Genomic DNA, 21,522 nt, shown 5'->3' with positions numbered 1-21,522 from the left:
CGCGGCGGCAGCAGCGCGGTCAGCAGCGGTGCGGCGACTCCCGGTACGGCTGTGCGAGGCATGGGGAGGGGGATGCGATTGGGTGTGAGTCCGTGTGTGTGTTTCAGGGTGGCAGGGGGAGTGTTTGTGTGTGGGTGTGTGCAGGGAGGCTCCTGCGCTTCCAGGGCACATCAGCGCGCCGGGAGCTGCAGGGAGGATTGAGCCGGAGCTGCTCACATCCGAGGCTGGCTGCAGGCGGGGAAGGGAAGGGGAGGGGAGGGGGCTGTTGGTGGTGGTGGTGGTGCTGCGGGGTGTGTGTCTCGCACACGCACACGCGCGGCAGCCCGGGACCGCAGGCGCCTCCTCCCCGCCGCATTAAAACGAGCCAAGTTTCCACGCCGCGGGCAGCCGCACGTCGGAGAGCGGCGCCGGGTCGGGTCCGGTGCTGCAGCCCCGCTGGGACCGGCCCGGCCCCAGGATGCACCTGAACGCCACGGCTCCTCCGGCCGTGAGCGGCGGCCCCCTCCACCTGCACCCCATCGGTTACGCCAATGCCTCCAACCGCTCCGACCTGCTCCCCAAAGTGCCCGACGAGGAGGACCTGGACGTTAACACCGATATCTACTCCAAAGTGATGGTGACCGTCATCTACTTGGCTCTTTTCCTGGTGGGCACGGTGGGTAACTCCATCACGGCGTACACGCTGGTGCGCAAGAAGTCGCTGCAGAACCTGCAGAGCACCGTGCACTACCACCTGGCCAGCCTCGCCTTCTCCGACCTCCTCATCTTCCTCCTCTGCATGCCCATCGAGCTCTACAACTTCATCTGGGTCCATCACCCCTGGGCTTTTGGGGGGGCCGTCTGCAAGGGCTACTACTTCCTCCGGGACGCCTGCACTTATGCCACGGCGCTCAACATCGCCAGCCTCAGCGTGGAGCGCTACATGGCCATCTGCCACCCTTTCAAAGCCAAGAGCATCATGTCCCGTAGCCGCACCAAGAAGTTCATCAGCTGCATCTGGATCGCTTCTTTTCTCCTCGCCATTCCCATGATCTTTACCATGGGGGAGATCTACGGCAAGGACCAGAATCCCGACTCCCTCATCTGCACCACCATCGTGGACGCCTCCACGCTGAAGACGGTCATCCAGGTGAGGGGCCGGGGTCCCCCTCGAGCAGCGGGGCCGGGCAGTCACCTCCTTCCCTGGCTCGGGTGGCCAAACTTTGTGGAGACGGGCGGGCCAGGAGGGGGAGGCCTGGAAGGGGGAACCGGGTCGGGAATGAGGGTGTCCCGGGCAGCCCCGGTGGGATGGACCGGCGCGGGGTACGGGCAGGCGGGATCTGGGGGAAGAGGGGGGACCATTTCGGCTGCTCCTCCTCCCACATCCCCTCCGGCACCACAGCGCTGAGCTGAGATCCTGCACCGGGGTCAGTCCTGCCCTGAGGTTAATCCGGACCCGGGCCGGTGCAGCCCCACCGGAGCAGCCGGGCCCCTCTCTGCCGCGCGGCCGCTGTTTCGGAGTGGGGATGCTCGGGTCTTCCCCAAACGTGGCAGTTCAGAGCCAGAAAAACCCATAAATCTCCACCCTTTCTCTGCATCTCCTTTCCTTAAGCTGGAAAGTGGCCAGCAGGATCGAGGACAATAAAACCATCTCCCCCCTTATCCCAGTTTCTTGTGTTGAGCCTATTTCCCCTGTCTAGTGGGAGATCCCCACTTCAGAAAGTTTTGGAAGCAAGATGTAGAGTAAGCATCCGAAAAGGAACTGCATCTTCAAAGCCAGAGGCTGGTATTTTTGCTGGTTTAACTCACAGATCCCTCCTGAGTTCAGAAAGGCTTTTCTGGTCTCCACACACTGCTGCACCTAACACACCCATGCATGGGAAGGGTTTCAGCATCAACACTTGCTGTGCTTCAGTGCTCTGAGGGGTTGAGGCATTTGTTCAGTGGAGCATTAGGCTTGAAAAATGCAAGAGACATGGAATGAGAGAGGCAGAAAGAGCAAAGACATCAACATCCACAGTCCCTTTGCTGCCAGGCTGGCATGTGATAGCTTCTCAATCTTTTATCTTGTACATGAATTTCAGCTGGGTTTAAACAGCAGCCAGTTAGAATTTAAAGCTGCAGGTGCACTAAAGCCTTTAAAGTGTTCCCACAGTTTACTAGGTGGTCTTTAAGGTCCCTTCCAACCTTAAGGATTCTATGATTAAAGGGAGGGAACTTAAAAGGAAACTAATCAGAGCAACTTTTCCCACTAAAAAGCAGTTGAGAGCACACATGGTTAGATTTAAGCCCAGAGCCTGGGGATGTTTAGAGACGTCTCTGCAAGTTTCTCCCTGTACTGCTTCCATAACCCAAAATCCAGCCCGTAGAGAAGCCCTGGGTTCCCTCTGTGCCTTGTCTTGATACCAAACTTTCATCTTTACATGCTGGGGGCTACATTTCTCCTGTAGGTGCTTTGTAGATGTTGCCAGTGGCAGCCCAGTATACTTAACCCAAATCATCTGCTCTCTGAGGAGGTATGAGCCATCTGATTTGAGAGCAATGTGGCTGAAATGCATTCTTCCCAGTCATCTTCCCCTCAGTTTAAATTGATGTTCATTGTTACCATGGTAGGGCTAAAACCAGAGGATTATTTCCTAGCCATGTCCTTGGAGATTACATCTTAAGAAATTCTTGACATATTTTACAGTCTGGCTATTATTCAGGCTATACCTTATCCTGTTAGCCAAGTAGGCAGCTATGAATGCACAGTAAGTGAAGCTCACCTGTGGGCTTTTCCTCATCCATTTTACTTCTTGATTATTATTGCTCTTATGAATAAATTCAGAAGTAAAAAGGAAGAGGCAGCTGCTGGGGGAGAAAGCAAGCCAAACCCTTGCATACTGTTCCTTCTCAGGGGATCTGGCTACAGAAGTAGATTTGCTAAGATAGGAAGGTTGTTTAATGGCTTCGCTCCATTCCTCTGCGTGCAGGGAAGCAGCACACAATGCGATGCAGGGCCCTGGGCTGGGGAAAGCTCAGGGTGAATAAGCAAAGCAGCTGCAAGTCAGGTTTGAAGCGCGTTAATGGAAAGCACTGCGCAGCGTGCGAGCGGGCATTCGCACATTGGAAGCTGTGCAGGGGGTTAGAAAAAGGCAAATAATGGAAGATCTGTGAAGGAAAGGGCAGTGGTAGCGTGGAGGGGGCAAGCAGAGGGCTCGCTGGTTGGAAACCTGGAGCCCTGGTCTCTCACAGTGGACTCAAGCTGCTCGAGGTGTCTTTGCATCTCTTCGCGTTCATTTTCTGCCTTTAGATTAAGCAGAGCAATGATGCACTTGCTCGAGCTGGCAAATCACTGGTAATAAATCACTCAACGTATTTCACTCCTCTTCCTGTTTGGCAAACTGTCTAAAGCAAATCGGGGTTGTTTTGTTGTGGTTTTTTTTTTGGAAGCCATTAGTCCTCTAAGAGGTTTTATTTGTTGGCTGATTGAGAGCCAGTCCCAGAACAGAGCAATTGTAACCATTTATAGCCCCAGAGCCCAGTGTGAGCTATGGTTCTGGTGGGATCATCGCAGGAAAGCACTCCTCCCTGGACTGGAACAAGCTTTCTGGGATGAACGTTTGAGTGTATTCATTGAACGTTTCTGATTTTGAAACATTTCCTCTGTATTTGCTTTGAATATTGAAGTTTTAATGGGCATTCCTGAGTGAAACTAGACTGCTGAACAGCCAGCTTTCCCTATGAGAAAATAAGTAACTCTTCAAACAACACTTCATGCTTTGATTCTTGCCCATATTCCTTAACTTGCACCACTTAACCTTCACAACACCTCTAAGAAGTAATTACTGATATTGAAGCAATTGCAGATTGCTCAGAGCAGCACGTAGTGATAAGCAATAGGTGGGATGCTCTGTTGGGTGTCACTGTGTGTCACTGAGGTCGGTACATCCAGGCATGGCACATCTCACCTCATGCCATCAAGCTCTGCGTGACCTCTGATGCTTTAGAGAAGTACCATTTCCCAGCTTTATTGTTATCCTTGAAGCTGCTTAAAGCAGCCTGTGAGTCTGGTTTATTATATATTCCTCATCGCCAACTCGCCTGTTACTTCTGTCAGTCGGGGATGTCTGGTTTGAATATCGGCATCAGCGTGGGATCTGGTAGCAGGAATAAGTCCATTATAGCCACATTATTTAGGTCTAGTTAACACTTTGACTGTCAGGCATTCTCTAGAACACTCTGCAGCCAATTTTAGGTTGGGTTTTTTTTTTCCACACAAATTGAACACCTCTTCAAGCCATCCCCATACAAGTAAATTCATGTTTTCATGCCACTTCAGCTGGAGGAGGTTTTAAAGCTGCTCATTGTGGCAGCAAGAGATAAGAGAGCTCCAAGGCAGCATGAAATGCTTCCTCTGTTCACTTGCAGGTCAGTAGCTGTGGGTTTGGTTACATCCCAGCCTTGCTGTTGGCTATAGGGCCAGGTCCCCTGACCCTGGAGCCTGCCAAGTGTTCCACTCCACCACATGCAGCATCACACACTCAACACCGCTTCCCAAAAGCTCTGCATTTTAATGGCCAGATGGCTCTGCAAGTCAGTTTTCCTTTGTTGCTTCTTTCTTACCTTCATACCCTCTTTTCCGGATTGGTCCTTCGTGGACCTGGGGAAAGAGGGGAAGTTGAAAGAAATACCTGGTGCGCCATCAGTCCCAGGGCAGTCAGGCAACATCTTGACCTAAAATCCCAGGATTTTAGCTGAGCTTGGATTTGGCACATAGATGAGGGGAGCCTGGGTACGGGCAGTTCTCTGGCACCCCATAATTCACAGGACAGAGGGGGATGTCTTTTCCCACTGGCACGCTGCAAAATGTCCCCTACGTTATGGCAAGCGCTTGGGTAGGTAACGCTTCACACATGCTAATGTTTGATTTGCATGGACATCTGGTGTGAACCCATTTATTAAAACACATGGCCCTGAGCCTCCATAAACTGTCACAGCTCCATCATCTCCAAGCTGCTCATTTGCCAGGGAAAATTCTTGGGAAGTGCATTGGGAACTTCTCTATACCTCAAACGGGTTTGGGTGGGCAGCTCTTCTGCTGCAGTTCTGCTCTGCATCAGCCAGCCCATGTGTGGCTGCAGCCTCCCTTATCCCTCCACATATTTAATATGTCTTACGAAGCCTGCTCATAGTTCAGGAGATTTGTAGAGTAAATAACTCTGCACACGAAACAACTGCTTGGCCAAGGAGGTCCTCTGCTTTATTTCTTCCTATGTTCCTTCTTGTGATGCCTTTGAAGGAATGCGCCAAAGAGCCCCAGGAATGAAGGAGAAGAAAGGACCAGGAGTTGGAGCTGGTTCAGCTTGGCCTCTCAGCATCCATTAACTAAGCTTTTTACACTCTTCCAAGGACATATATTCAATTCCCATTTGCCTGAGAGGCCCACAAAGTTATTAATTCCATGCGTGATGTTGCAAATGCTCCCTTACACTGCCCTGCGGTGAGGAGCACCTTGGAAGGGTTGTGATGAGCTTTCTGCCACAATGCACATGGCCGGTGCTGTGGTTGGCAGGGCTCTGCCCACTGGCAGATCTGTGGTGCTGTGTAAATAAACACGACAAGCATCTCTCTGCAGTACATGTAAACAGCAACCCATAAAGCCAAATGGCTGAATTCTCTCCAGGTTTGTTGGCAACTCATATCCAGGATTAGTCAATGGCTTTAGTTCAGGAATCCTGTGTTTATACTGATGTTGACTAGAGGAATTGCTTTCTTTTCCTTAGGTCACAGCCAAATTCCTACTATGGCTTTTAGTGACGGTACTGTTTTAAATCAGTCACTACAGCTCCACGCAGTGATAATCCCACCCATGGCCCTGGCTGATAAAGCTATTTTGGCTACACACACACAGGACCTCTGGAGAGAGACTCCCAGCCCAGTGGGGATGCCCACCTGTGGTGGTGTGAGCATCCCTAAAAAGCTGCCTTTTTCCAATGGACACAGGGAACTCAGGGCTTTAGTTCAGTGCATGCACATCAGCCTAGGCTGTCTAATCCCAGCCCGTTTACACTGTGGTCTGTCTTGCAGCTAGATCTAAATTAAATAAACTCTTGTGTTCATTGCTTTACATAACCACTTGGCCTGCTGTGGTTTGCCAGTTCTTACATAATTTCTTCTCTTCTTTTTATTCCCCCCAATTGATTTCAATTTACTTGATTCCTTTTCCCTCCCCCTTCCCGAGATGTCAGCCAGAGGGATAATAAAGGAATGGGGAAATGTGGCTGATCAATTTAGCTCTTGGGTTTTCCTCTTAACAGCAGTTTGCAAAGGCAGAAGAAACCAAGGTAATCTAGTGGCTCCTCTTAAGAGTAAAACACAACCCACAAAACCTGCAGCTGCCTCTGATCTTCTTCCAGATCATTTAAAACAGCTATTTAATTGTCTTCTCCCCACTTCCCCCCCTCCTTTCCTTTACAGGCTTTTGCTGTCGTCTCTGTGCAGCATCTGCTTGAGACTCACAGATGGCACTTTTCCTTCCTGACGTTTAGAAACGCTTCTGTGTCCTGCCCAAGGCTCATGCGATGGGCAGCATCACACCATGGGACACGTGGGTACCTGGGCAAGGGACAGAGGCTTCCACAGTGTCACCACTGTGTTTTCCCTACTCTGAAGCTATCCGTCGCTGAGGGGCACAGGGCAGTGGGTGAGCAAAGGGATGTGGAGTGTGATGGGGTCCATGGTGGGAAAGTCTGAGCGTTGTGGCCATCTAGCCCTAAAGCAGGTAACATTAGACGATAAAACCAGCAGTCCCAGTGCTGACATCCATCCTTCTCCTTTCGTTAAGCAGATGAAGCTGGGTTATGACATTTCCAATCTGTCTGGTCGCTCTCCGGTTTAAGCCACTTGTGCTGTGTGAAACTGGAGATGCTTCCAATGCCCATCCTTGAGTATCTCCATACCCTATGTTCCTCTCACAGGGGTCAGCACTTTCAGTCTGGCATGGCAGAGAAAAGCAGACTTCAAATTCAGAGCTCTCCCAGCCTTTTCCCTAGTTCTGGAGACACACAAGCACCCTGCAGTCACTTGTGTGGTGTGATGATCTGAGAGCACCCAGTCTCAGCTGCTGGTACCCATCGCCCTCTGTACAGACACATCTGAGCAGGGACCTGGCTTCATGAAGAGCTGCCTTTCTCCAAGTGGTAGATTTTGCTGCCTTTATTATGGAATTTGAATGGATGCTCTTAAATTCCCTTACAAAACACAGCAAAGTGTCCTTGCTAGTCCCAGACTTCTTTGAAATGCAAGCAAGGAGCATTTTGCATCATAATTAATGCTGGTCTGGCACCGTGATAATTGGGGTTCAGCAGTTCCTCTCCCACAGTGGAGGGAGCATGGAGCTGCTCAAGCATGGCTGGGCATCGTTTCCACATCACTTCCCAGGGGGGGAGATAGCACCAAGGGCAGAGGCTGCTCTTCAGCAGTGAATTAAGAGTGGATCCTGCAAGGCTGGATGTGCTTTGGAGGACGAGGGACAGAATCACCACACTGGCATGAGCCCTGCTGAACAGTTCCCTTCTGTAATTTCATGTGAAGGTGTGATCGCATGGAAAGGTTTGGAGTTTTCCTCCCTTAAATACCAGTCTCAGGGGAGAGGGCCAGCTAACTCGTCATGCTCCAGTAACATCAGCCCCCACATTTTGCCTCCCATGGATGACATTTCTTCCATCCAATTTCAGTTTTATATCCCACACCTTAAAGCTGATGATAAATCAGTTGAGCTGATGAGTTATTCAGAAAACAAATGCTTGGGGCTGGTTTAGAAAAGGTGGTGGTGATGGAGTTCTGGGTAGCAGAAATTTCTAAGCTGCTTGTTCATTCCTGGTGTTTTCCCTGCATTCAAACTAGTAACTGTTAAGCTTTCCATGGATAGGAGGGAAACAGCAGTGAGACAATTTTATATCCTGATACCAAAGTGCCTTCCTGGTCCATCTGTCTACGAGGTCCATCCTCCTCCTGCCTCCCTGGGGTACCAGAACCCTGTCATCACCCCTCTCCCGGTGGGGCAGAGGATGCTGTGGGAGAGGGCTGTTCCTTACCAGGAAGTGCTGCTCTTGTCCTCATCCTTTGGAGAAGATATGTCTGGTGGGCAGGAGGAGCTGGTTACCCGCAGGTGGTTCGAGCATGTGAGATTTGCTTTTGGTCTCCTGTGGCTTTTCCATGTCAATAATGCTCAGTGCAGAGAGGGCACTGCCGGGCACGGCTTCACAGGGGCTCTTTTTCTCTCAAGGAACTAAAGATAATAGAACAAACAAGGTCTTTTTAACAGAACTTCTTTTCTTTAAGAGAAAGTTCACTGAGGTTTCTGTGCAGCTTTTAAGTTCTCAGGGACTAGAAACAATCGTCAGTTGAAGACAGATCCAAGAGGTGAGATTTTCCTAGTGGAAACAGGAAAAGAAAATACAAAGGAAAAAAGTAAACTCTCACAAAGTCTTCGCTATGTGAAAGGAGGGAAAAGGGCATCTCCTTTATTCAAATTGCTCACAAAAAAGCTGGGAGTACCTCTAAACTATAAAGCTACACACAGAGCACAAAGCAGATTTAGTATCAGTAAATCAGAGGCGTTGGAGTGACAGCCAAGCTGGAGGACGTGCCCTGGGGTTGGTGCCCGTGGTTGCTGGCTCCATTGGAGCAGCCACTTGCTGTCCTCATGGGCAGTCTCTGTGATTTACACCCAGCCCGTGATGTACATCTCCCCACATGCTGAACCATCTGCAGTAAATCTTTCCTTATAAAACCTTCCAGGTGTCCCTTTGCCAAGTGGATTCCTAAATACACAGAAGAGGAATATACAGCTTAGACAGGACTGGGTATAGAGCCTGATTTCAGTGTTTGCCCTTCCCTTTGAAAATACCTTCCTGCCAAATATTACTCCCTCTACATAATAAAGAATAAATTTAAGGCCACTGCTGCTGCAGCCAACTTGCACTCTTGAAGTGAATGGTTTACCTTGCTTCAAGAGATTTGTTCCTCCTCCAGAGCAAATGAAGGAGATTAGCAAACACTCCCTTAGCATGTGGTATGCCCATCAAGAGACTCTGGGGATCCTGGAAGCTGTCTGAGCATCTTCATTTCAGGGATTCAAGGTCAATCTGGTTTAATCTTTCTATGACTTCCCTTTTGCTGAATGACCCTGGGAGAGGTAATACTTCAGGGCAATGCTTTGGATGTGCCAATAAGCCTTTCCTGCTGCCAGCACCACGTGTTGGGAACTCTCGTACATTAAAGCATCACAAGTTGTCCACACAGTTTCTTTGTGGTCAATGAAAAACTGCTGTCCTTTTGCCTGGATCGCTTGCCTCACTTTTGGAGCCTGCAGGATGGTTTCCATTGCAAGAGAAAGGGCTAACACAAGGCTGTAATCTCTGATAGACACTGGTTTAGAGAGCCAATGCATGCACCTCTATTTTCTGAGGGACTTCAGGAGAATGTTACAGTCTGTTTGCTCAGGTTTCTGCCATGCAGTGGATGTGCTGGTTGTCTTCTTTTCCTGGGCAACTCAGCCCTGCTGATGGATCTTCTCCAGCCCTTGCAGGCACATCCTGATGGATGCTCAGACTTGGCTGCCTTGGCTCTACTGCCCCAGGCTTTTTGGAGTACCTAGAGTAGGAGAAGCAATCTCATCCCTTAACTGACTGATTTTCTTCCTCCTTTAACCCTGTAGAAAGGGGTCTACCAACTTACCAGCTTCACCCAGACCTGAGGAGCAAAGACCTGCTGCGTACCAGATATGAACTCTACGATGCAGCATGGCATTTAGCTCAGCAGACCTCTTTTTTGGATCAGAAATCCAAGGAGCTAATTAATGCAGTCACTGCAATGCCACATCCTATTAATTGTAACATAACCAAGAACAATGCAGGTCTGCAGTGCTGAACCAAATAAATGTGGTCTCGGTACTTGCTAGGACTGTTGTATCTTGTTCTCTCAGACAAGTTGTTTAAGAAGTCAATAACTATTCAAGTATGTTCAATACAAGATTAACCTTCTTTTCCCTCATATTCTGTGGGTTTTTTCAAAACCATCTTATAAATATGCAACTCACGCAGCCACTGGGAAAGTTTAGCTCCTTGCTTGCATCACTATTGATTGCTCCTGCAACAACCTTACGTTTTATCCTCATAGGCACAATTTATACATTTTAATATACTCATTTCATTCAAAAGAGAAACTCACAGGATTGACTTTCTCTCCCCAAAGCCCACATTTCATTTTTCATCCCTGACAGTCATGGGCTTATGACACTGTCATACTCGTTCCTGAACTCCAAGTGTGTGCAGTGTGATAAAGCACTGTAGGAGGGAGGGGAAATACAGGTTCAGACCAGTGCAAAAGAGCTGTGGGATGGAAATATCCTCTGGAAGGGGAAAAAAACATGCAGGAATATGGTCAGAAAGCATATCACAGTGCAACAGCCCAGGGCATGCATCCACCTGGCAGCCCTGCTCCAGCCAGGACCAAGTAATGTCAGGAAGCAAATCCTGTTACACTTTTTCCCTTGCTCCTGTCCTCAGCAGTGCAAGAGATGCAGGCAAAGCCTCAGACCTGCACGGTTGTCGTGGAGAAAATCCTTAAGTAGAGTGTGGCAGGGGGAAAGGAAAGCAAAGGGATGGGGGGTTGTGATTTTGTAGCAGGTAAGAATAAGCTAGCAGGGTCTGAAAGCTGCTAAGGGGTTAGAGAGGGATCAGTGGGCTGGGCAGCACCAGAAGCAGACAGAAATGCCGTGTGATGATTCATTGGTCATGTACCTTCCTCTGAATATCTGTGGTCTAATTTGTGTCCTGGGGTGGAGACATTTCATGTCCATGCTGCCAGAGAACACTGTTCTCTGCCAAGGGTACAACTATTGCTGGTGGCTCTTACTAGGTCTGAAGCAAACCAGAACAACTCCAAGCCCTTCTCTCCTGTGCTTGGCTCAAGACAGTCATTCCCACCTTCTCCTCCTTCAGCTAAGGGTCCAAATCAGGTGATGCCCTCCTGCACCGTGGAGCAAAGGGACCAGCAGCATTAATAGTTTCTCATTTCTCAATAGTTTTCCATTCCCCATTTCTTAACAATTTTCAAACTGTCTGGCTCTATTAAAATAACACTGCTGGCAGCAGTGCCAAAGGGCTTGTGCCGCTGGGGTCATGGTCCTGCTGCTGGAACAACCTGTGTTTATCCCTGGGATGTTAGTTTTCATCATCTAAAGCTTCAGTTCTTTCACTGCTATGCAGTTGGACCCATCTATCACTTCATGTACTCTGGGGCCAGGAGCAGTTTGCTTCACTTATTTGACTAACATATGTGATGAATTCATCTCTGTGAAGTTTAGTGCAAGCTTCTCTTTCCTTCCTGCCAGAAGAGCAAGGCTGACTGTGGTGCTATAATTAAGGTGTTTATATATGAAGTGAAAGAAATGATGCTCTGGAGGTATTTTGCTGAACATCTGCCCAAGCCAAAGTGCCCACAACACAGCCAGCACTACCAGAGGCTGGACTGATGCTACAAACCCTACTCAGGGTGTTAATTGTCCCCCAGATGAGTTTCTTAGGGCACTAATGATGGAACTTGCTGCTACCATTTCCTTCAGCAAGTCAGGCAGCCACCCAAATCTGTACAGTCAACTGTTAACAGCTCTCACACGTGAGCCTGCAGTCAACAGTGGGACAGTGTTGGACTTAAATATGGCCTTTAATTTATTTATGACTCCATATCCAGCACTCGGTATCATATTTAATGCAAGTAACATTCAAGTGAAATCCCCACTGAGAGGCACATTATGAAGATTAACAGCCTGTCTCTTCTATTACTCTGGTTTATATGGTGCTGATTTGTGCTTGGTGCTTTACAGGCAAGTGTTAAGAATATTTGAATCAAGAAATCTGTATCTAAAAATGCTATTTTGTAAGAATCAGTGTCTGAAAGCCTGCTTGTGGCTCCATAGGCAAAGGGAAGAGCTGGAGGCATAAAAACCACTGGGAAATGCTGGCATCCAGGTAGGCAAGAACCTTGGAAGACAATCTCTGCTCATGCAATAGGCCATCTGTTTTATTTCTTCTAATTATGTAGCCCACTTCCCTTTTGAACAAGCATTGAGAAAATTAATCTCACCAAGTTTAAGATGGCACCGAACATATTCCCATGCTCTGCGATTATCTGGAGCTATTTTATTCCCTTTTATCCTCACGTAATGACTTTGTCAGGTGTAATGCTGTGGGCTCAGCACTTCATTATGGACTTTATTGATGGCTTTGTGTCTTATCCTTTGTCTGGGCTCCTCTCTGTCCCACCTACCCTTTAAAGCACTGAACACCCTGCCCAGGTCACCGCCTGAGTTCACCTTTCATGGAGGAGAAATGTGGCCAAACCCAATAGCTGCCAGGGAAGAATCAGTTTTGGTTTGATTCTTACCATGGAGCAGGCTCATACTCCAGCTCTGCACACTGAAAACTGCAAAGGGCTTTTTGCAGGACATTGGCTCTGTGACTTCTGTTGAGATTCGTTTCGCCATCTGCTCTGCAGGCTGCCATAGAGGTGCAGTTCCGAGGTGCATAAGGGAAAGACACAAAACTCAGGGTCTAACCTGCTCCTTGGCTATTGCAGTGAGACAGCCACAGCTGTGTATATCGGGACACGGAGCCCCAGGCCTCATCTTGCATAAAGAACATTAAAGGATGATGCATGGAGGTGTTTAGAAGATGTGTAGATGTGGTGTTTAGTGGTGGACTTGGCAGTGTGAGGTTAATGGTTGGACTCGATGATCTTTAAGGTCTTTTCCAACCTAATTGATTCTATGATTCACTGCATCAAAGAGCTCGGAGTCTAAATCATCACCAGAGTGCTGCCTCTTATTCCCCGTGGCATTGTACAGATACCGGCTCTGTCACTGGAGTACTTGTTGCTCATTAAGAGATTTCCTCTTGTTGCAAAGGGGAAGGGAAACCTCTCCCCCTTTTTCTCTCGAGATAGAGTGATGCAGTGCTAAGACCTCCTAATAAGGGCAGCTACTGCTCGAGAGCAGCGTTGGGCTATCGGCAGGGAACAACCAGCACAGCTTTAATGGGAGACAGGTCAACACAACGGCAGCATAGCCAGAAAGGCTGCCTGATCTGATCTTGTTGTCCAAGAACGTCCTGGAGCCAAGCAGGTATCATTTACTCTTTAGTGTCTAGGGAGGTTTCATTTGAGGACAGAGCACTGGCAGCTACAATAGCTGTTTTTCTGTGAGTCAAAGAAAATGGCAGAAGCCCATTAGACGTTTGAGAACACATTCTGCTTGGGAGCAGCAAAAAGCTCGGAGGATTTCCAACAAGAGCTCCGTTATGGATGCATTTTCCCTCAGTTCGCTACCAAGGCAGAGCTGGGTCTCACTGACATGTCTTGGGGCAGTGAAAACAGCACCACTGTCATGCAAAGAAATGGACTTTTAAAGGTGAAAATGGCAATGAAACACGAAGTGCCTGTGGTTCCCAGCACCCAGCTGCCCAGGCTCAGCTCCCAACCACAAATCCACCCTATCCACCTGCACCTTCCCTGTTCCTCCTAAACCCCATTAGGTCCTATCAGTGCTTCCCACAGTCTTGCCTTGTTTCACCGAGATTTCAGCTTGGTGCAGTCCCTTAGCAGCCTACTCTTTAAATGCCCTGCATTAGGGGAAGGCTGGGGGCTAAAGAAGTTGGAAGCAAGAGGAGTATTTCAGGTTACAAGCACTCATAGGGCTTCAGGATAGAATAGCTGAGCAGTGTCAAAGGGAGCTACTCTGCTCCTTTACCAGATAGAACAGACATCTATCTCACTAGTGATATTAATGCTAGGGGTCCTCTAGGAAAAGAGAAGGAAGATGAAGCATGGCAGGAGCTATCTATTTTGAGAATGAGATGCCAATTGTATTGCTGCTTGCCAGCTCTGTCTCTTCCAGCAAATGAGGTCTCCCACCCCAGTCATTCCCTGCTTAGCCTGAGTTCCTCTAAGAAGTGTTAGAGATGCGATCTGCAGGGAAAGGCTGTATCACACAAGGTGATGCAGAAAGTCTTCCACTTTCATTAATGCTTCTCTTTTCCCTCTTCTCTCCCTTTTATCAATGGAGATGTTCCAGGGAAAACTACCACATATATAGTGATGCTACAGCCAGAAATAAAGCTGGCTTGTGTAGAAACAAGTGTGTTTGGGGAAGGGGAAGATTGCAGGGCATGCTCTAAAGAGGTTTTCTCATATCATGTAGTGCTATGCTAAATTGCATCCTTTAGATACTGCCTAGGCAGAAGTTGCTATTAACATCTCTCAGGGGCTGCCCCCCTCATTGTGAGGTTATGTCCCCTTGCTCTTGCACAAAACAAGTTCAGATAATGTTTCTGTTTTCTGCTCTGAAGATTGCTGATTCCTTCCCTGTGAAATAATGGAAAACTTTGTTAAACTCATCAGCTATTTAGGAAAAAAAAGTCGTTTACTCAGTTTCTATTAAAGCAAAAAACCTAAAGCAATAAAAAACCCCACACTGGCAGCCTGTTATAAGTGGAAGCAGAGAGACAAGGGCAGAAACAGGGCAAGAAATGACAGTTGGCTATACGTCCTGCTGCGCAGTGATAGAAGAGGCCTTTGTGCCTGTGAAACAAAACTGGTTTTCTGTGAAAGCAACTATTGACTCAGGCTCTACAACTGCAGCTGTAGCTCTGCACAGAAGCTGTATGCCTGCAAACAGACCGACTTCCTCGCATCTGCTCAGCCCGTGCTCCTGCCTCTGAGCTGTATGCAGCTCTTTACAGAACAGACAGGGGCTGCTCTCCCTTGGTGGTGTAAATCAGAGCTGTTCCTTCAAATTCAGACAGAAAGAACACAACCATCTCCAGTGATTTTCCAGGAGGAGTCGGTTTGGGTCGTTTGCATGACTTTGCCTATTCCCTGTTTTACTGGGCTGGACCAGTGTGGCTTTTGCAGGAGCTGGGTCCGGCAGGGTGCAATCCCTGATTTCCCATGTGGATTTGTACTATTGCCTTTCCTGAGCCGCCCTCATGACAACAGAGAGTAGCTTGGGTTTAAGGCCATGCGTATCGATCCAGCTGCAGAGATTATTTTGAATGGTGGTCATGATAATTGATATAAACCACTTGATATAAAAGTGAATCACAGATGAAAACCTTCTGGGCATTAATTACTTCTCAGCAATGGGCTTCTTTCTTCTCTGCGATGCTGGTCCACAACCCAGTGCTTACATTAAAGGAAAACCTTAATAGAATCATAGCATAGAATAGAAAGGACCTTAAGATCATCTAGTTTCCCTCCATTTCTACAAGAGGGAATAGTCCTACAAGCCTCACACAATCACATTTGCATAACCTGCTTGTGCTGCATGGAGCCATTGCATTGATCTCCTGGCTGCTCTTCTTCAGACACAACATCCCTTTAGCTGTGATGCTCTTCTGCCAAGAATTAACCTGTGTCTTGGGCCTTTCAGGTCAGTGTCTTGGCAGCAGGGAAACCACTCAGGTGGAGAATGAGTCTTTCTGCTTGGTTGCCTCCACTTATAAACACACACCAGTCCCGAACGCAGGGTTGGTGTTGCAGCAGCGCGAAGCTGGTTTCCTTCCTTGGAGCTGGCTGAGCACAATAATTCCAGCATAAGCCCTGTATCAGCTTGCTAAGCTGCTTTTCTTGTGCACATGTGTTACACCAACATATCTACTGGCATAAATCATGGACATAGACACGGAAATTCCTAGGAATCCCTCAGGGAGGGAGATGGCAAAGACCTCTTCAATGGCGGTGAAGAAGAGTGTCCAGTGTCCCATGAGGCTGATGGGGAGAAAATCACCTGTTGCCTTCTGGTAATGAAGCTGACGAAAATTACTATCAGCAAACACCAATGAAGAAGCCATGAAAAATTACTCTCCAGGCTGGGACAGTGGTTGTTTTGATAGAGGTTTCATCCCTTCATTCAATATTCCATTGAAGCTTTGCTGGAGATAAGAGATCTCATAGAAAACAGGGCTTTTGTGTCCAGTCACAAAGAATGAATTGCAAAGACTGCTGAGGAAAGCAGAGTTATTATCCAGGGAGAGGAGAAATTCAGCTGAAAATAAGCATGGCTTTTTTATTTGGAATTCTAGCAGCAACTTGTCAGAAACCTGACTCCAGGCAAGCAGATTGGGCTGCAAATGGGGGACATCAGCAATTAAATGAGCACTGGTCACCCCTAAGAAACCAGCTTGCTCCAAGACTCATAAAATGCTTCTGGCTTCTCCTTCTGCTCATATTCAGCTGTGTAGCATTCAACAAATATAGGATGGCTTTTAGGAGTATGTGGTTAAGGCAGTAATGTAGATATGGAGCAAGGCTGCTGCCCTGCCATCCTGTCCCAGCTGCTGGGTAAAGTTTTGGGTTTAAATTGGTTTAAGGTAAATGAGACAAGCTTGCCTGGAGCTCCAGCATCTATCCCAGAGCAAACCCAGACAGATTAAATAAACAGAGATTTCCCTGTTATTAGTGCTGTTTAGAGAACTTTGATATGCTTATTATTCAAAGTAAATGAATTACATAACCTTTCCCCCTTTTCTGGCTCAAAAAGGAGTCAGTGAGTTTCCTTTTTCAGAGCAGACCTTTTGTGCTTTTTACCATCATTCAGGATCAGTTTTCACTTCAAAACCGGTAAGCAGATGATTCACTGTGACATATTTTGTGTTGGCAAACAGGCCTCATCTCAAAAGCCTCCATACACCAAGCTGTGCCACTCTAAAAGTTGGGACTGCAGCTGCAGTGACCCTGGGGGAACCAGCTCCAAAGGGATTGATCCCTGGACCACACTAGTAGCAGTATTTCATTACCTTTTGCAGTTAGAGTACATCCTTATACTTGTGAAAAGTTTCATGGGTCACTTCCAGCTTTTCCTTTACTTTTTAAATTTATTTTTAATTTTTTTTAATTTATTTATCATTTTTATTCATTATTTAACCTCATTGCTTAGCCCCCATGTAGTGATGAGGATGATCCTCTCCAAGCTATGGGTACCTGCTGCTGCTTTCTCTCTTCCTCCCCATTCCCTGGCCAAGGACACAAACCACACTGGCAATATGACCCAGCTCTTCTTTTCATCACCGTAGCTCCATCATGGTTTATATGCTGTCCCCCTGTTTATCACTTTGTGGGCATCCTCCAGTTTGGAGCTGCAGGGCTTTTTATCTTTCCTGTTTAATACAAGGCAGGTAATGTGGCAGGAAGGGTTGGGGTGTGAGATGGTTTTGCTCCCTGAAGCATGTCTGTTGAACTTAAGGAAAGTCATTTCCCACCCTGGTTGTCCCTGGTTTCTATCACTTTTAAGTGAGAAGAGACAGAACGGTGCAAAAAGTGTTGTGGAAACTGCTGCTGAACTCTCCCTTTAGTGTGTTAGTGGCAACAATATCATTCTCCAGTAGCTTTTCTATTTCCATCTAATTAAAACATTATTGTTTCAGTTATGTTAGTTTGCATTTTAAACAAGCAGATAGGGACAGAGTAGCTGATTGATAACTTCTTTTCTGCATGGGTAAAGAAAAGCATTAATCACCCCCTTACATAGACATCAGGTTGCAAAAGAAAGGGAGAAAGAGTCTATGTCTTGATGACACTTAATTTGCTTCCTCTGCTGCGTGTCAGGGAGGGATGGGGACAGGTTCTTGCTGACTGCTGCCCACACATGTGCTGCGTTTTGAGGAATGAGGGAACTTTCATCCCAAAATGAAGCTCTCCTTTAGAATTAAACAGGCTTTCATCTCCCGTTGCCTTTCATTTTGATTATGTTTTGTCACTGCCATGTGCCTGCCCCTTTGGTGTGTGAAGGCAGGAGAGGGAAGAGAGCAAGACTGGGTGTGTATGCAAACATCCCTATTAGAAACATTATCTGAAAGGAGGTGATCCTGCCCCTCTACTCTGCTCTCATGAGACCTCACTTGGAGCATTGTGTGCAGTTCTGGTGTCCCCAACATAAAAAGGACATGGAACTGTTGGAACAAGTCCAGAGGAGGCCATGAGGATGATCAGGGGACTGGAGCACCTCCCGTATGAAGACAGGCTGAGAAAGTTGGGGCTGTTCAGGCTGGAGAAGAGAAGGCTGCGTGGAGACCTCAGAGAAGCTTCCAGTATCTGAAGGGGGCCTATAGGGATGCTGGGGAGGGACTCTTCATTAGGGACTGCAGTGACAGGACAAGGGGTAACGGGTTCAAACTTAAACAGGGGAAGTTTAGATTGGATATAAGGAAGAAATTCTTTCCTGTTAGGGTGGTGAGGCACTGGAATGGGTTGCCCAGGGAGGTTGTGAATGCTCCACCCCTGGTGGTGTTCAAGACCAGGTTGGACGAAGCCTTGGGTGAGATGGTTTAGTGTGAGGTGTCCCTGTCCATGGCAGGGGGGTTGGAACTGGATGATGTTAAGGTCCTTTCCAACCCTAACAATTCTATGATTCTATGAAATAGTCTTCACCATAAATAATGTGGTTCAGCAGCCCCTCAAAGCCATGATTTGCTCCCAGAATGGCTGGCTTGCAGCAAGCCCACATCCACACCACCCACAGAGCCTCAGCAGCCTCAGACCCCATCATACAATCATAGAATCACAGCGTACTTCACCCCTCCCTCGGCATGAAGCCGCAGCAGAGATGGTCAATGGAGATCCAGGCGTGTTAAATGGGAGCAGAGGTGCAATACTCAGCACAGCTGGGTTTCGAAGTGGGGAGCTGGAGCCTGATCGTTTAAAAGCTTCCCTGCCCCAAGTGTTTCTGTAGCCCTGAAGCATGTGTGCTTTTGTAGGGTATTTTTAGCAAGCTGCAGTTTACCGAGGGTCACAGGGAAGTAGAGCATCAGCATCTGGAAGAGCTGTCACTCCGCTTCCAGTCTAGCAGGACTAACACATTGACTTATTTATGAGAGCAGCCAGCTCCCTTCTCTCTGTGTGTAACAATCGGCTTTACCTTGCCCAGCAGAGAAATAATTTTATTGTCAACAATTCTGTGTCTTTAATAAAACCTTAAAGCGAGTTAAGCAAGAGGGAAATGGAAATGTTTGCAGATATTTATTTTTTCTCATTCTTTCCAAAATAACCCATCTTTCAACAAACAGTGATCACTGCTATGGCCAAATGGAGGGGGAGGACATCATAAAGCATGAAGACTGCTAGATAAACCCTTTATCCCAGCAATTCCCAGTTGCTGTGTGAGCCTTTGAGTGTTAGCGCCATGCTCACATCTGTTGATTTTCTCCTGTTGGATCTAGCTCCATCTCCTACCTAGGGAGAGGGACTGGCAGCATCTCGCCAACACCAGCAATTCGCAGTTAGTTTTCGTTCCATCACTTCTGAGCTGCACCAAAACCTCTTCCTTGCAGGAGTAAAGGAGCTTTAGTGCACAGCGAACTTCAAGCAATCCATTAAATCTTTCAAGGCAACATCCAAACACTTTGTGCCCAGTAGAAGCTTAAACTGCTGCTGGAAAATGCCCCCATTCAGTGGAGTTAATGTACAGGGCCATGAAGACTTCTAACATTCACCCACAAAGTTCAGTGAGGTTCTGAAGCCTGATAGCAAGGTTTGCTGCCTGAAGTGGGCACCCTATCTGTGTTTATGGGAATGCCAAACTGATTTCCTGGGTTAGATTTTGGTGGTACATCAAACAGTGCTTGCCATAGGAATGAGCAGTCCAGAGCTGGTTAGCCAGGGTACGGTAGTGAGGACTGTCAATCATCAAGATGGGCTTGGCTGAAAAGCCGGAGACTTGAAGATAAGATGTCCTTGTGCTTCATCAATATAATTATTTTCATGAGAAATGCCAGTTCTTATTAAACAATTGCCTGTCATAATTGTCTCCAAGACCATTATTACCAAGGAGTCAGCTGTCACTTGCATAGATGTGCTTCTGGAGAGGTTTCTGCCTAATTCAAATGAAATTGCCCAGCAGAGCATTGCTGTAGAAGACAGAGATAGCCCTGGGGCGCAGAGAAGGGTGATACAGCTCTGCCCTGCCTTTCCCCAGATGCTAGTGTGGTCTCTTCAAGCTGCAGCAGCAGCGGAAGCTGATCCTCCCTACTGTTCTTATTCATTCTTCAGTGCTGGTCATAGGAAAACTGGTGTTGAAGACAGGAGATGCCTCTGCTCATAGCAGGAGCTACACTGCTGCTTCCAGTGCTCGTGGGCTGGAGCCGCTCTTTGTCCTTCATCTTCTCTTTCTACTGGAAATGTTCCTCCTGCGCTTGGGAGAACAATGGGGTTTGTGGTTTTGTAGTGAAATAATTCATTTTCAAAGGAAAAAAGTACGTTTGGGTCAAACCAAGAAGAACGAGTGAAGAAATCTATCAGGGGTCAGATAAACAAAGCCATTGATTTGGGGCTGACCTGCAGCGCTCGGTTTGCAATTGAAACATCTAGTTCGAGCTGAGGTGAATTGCCTTGCTTCATTGTTGGCTTATAAACCATCTTCTTCTTTAGTTTTTAGCTGAGGACAATTGTGAAATAAAACAGAAGTTCAGCAGAGTTTTTTTCTTTAATATTTTGAAACGAAACGTGTTGGTGTTTCCAGAGGGAACACAAGTGTTTAAAAACACGGAAACAGCTCAACATTTGCCCCCTTTTCTTTGTCAATACTGTTTATTGAATTGTAACATGAATCCTCAAGTAGCTTTTGGTGTCCTTCCAAAAATAATTGTTTTCATCAAATTCACCATTCTCAGAAGATGAGCTGTCTCGAGCTGCTGTATGCTTAAGCAAGGGCAGAATCTTGGACCTCCAGGCTTGTAACTCCCCATCCTTTTGCGTCAGCATTCACCTGGGTGACCTATGTGGGTTGCTGAAGCTTGAACCAGCTACTCACAGGTGTAACAGGCTTCAAAGAGCACAAGGCTTGCTCTTTTGCTTAATCATGTTTCGATTATTAGAAACTCCTTATAGGACAAAGGCATTTCTCAGTTGTTATTTTAACTTGTATTCTTGCATCTGCTCAAGCCCCGTACTCTTCTTTAGCTCGCAAGAGCGTGTAATATATCCTTAAGTGCACAAAGCTTTTGAATTCTCCAAACAGATCTTTCTGCTTGTATTTTTCATACAGCTTGCACTCAGATGAGTCAAAACACGAGCCGGGTTTCATCAAACCCCAAGCCAGGTTCCACTTCTTTTAAGCCTTTTATTTGATGCATAACAAATAAATGAAAACTGTTCCTTAAAAGTTAGTTCTTGGCATTCTCTCTTGATTCATTTTGTTTAAAGTATCTGTCCTTTTATTTTAGTTTGCTCTTACTCCTTCAGTGCTAAAGATCAAATGTTTTCCCTTGTCTGTGCCAGGTATATGCCAGGGACATTGTGGAGTAAGAGTATTTCGTAAGGTCCCTAATGGGCTCTAAATATAATCAAATGCCACTCGACTGGTTGGTGCCTCTCCCTCTTTATGTTTGGTTCAGGCTCTTCATTTTTGTTCTCAGGTTGTGAGACTGACTGTATCATTAAAGATCAGACAAATCCCTTTTTTTCATCTATAGGATCCCTGCTTCACCAACAGCTGTGCAGCAGAGCAGA

General features: G+C 47.2%; 1 protein-coding gene across 1 annotated transcript in view; it reads left to right on the top strand.

Moving 5' to 3' along the window:
• The first annotated feature begins 273 nt into the window (after positions 1–273).
• The window catches only part of NTSR1 (neurotensin receptor 1), a 56,394-nt gene continuing 35,145 nt past the window's right edge, over positions 274–21,522 (top strand). The window contains exon 1 of the mRNA XM_061441413.1: positions 274–1,129. Within this exon, the coding sequence (XP_061297397.1) occupies positions 458–1,129 (672 nt within the window). The 5' untranslated portion in view covers positions 274–457. The remainder of the gene's footprint in view (positions 1,130–21,522) is intronic.

This window comes from Pezoporus flaviventris, unplaced genomic scaffold, assembly GCF_033815535.1.
Source record: "Pezoporus flaviventris isolate CSIRO_AGI_PZ_B2104156 unplaced genomic scaffold, CSIRO_AGI_Pfla_v1 ptg000213l, whole genome shotgun sequence".
In the NCBI taxonomy this organism is placed as follows: Eukaryota; Metazoa; Chordata; class Aves; order Psittaciformes; family Psittacidae; genus Pezoporus; species Pezoporus flaviventris.
This window is presented reverse-complemented; position numbering and strand designations above follow the sequence as displayed.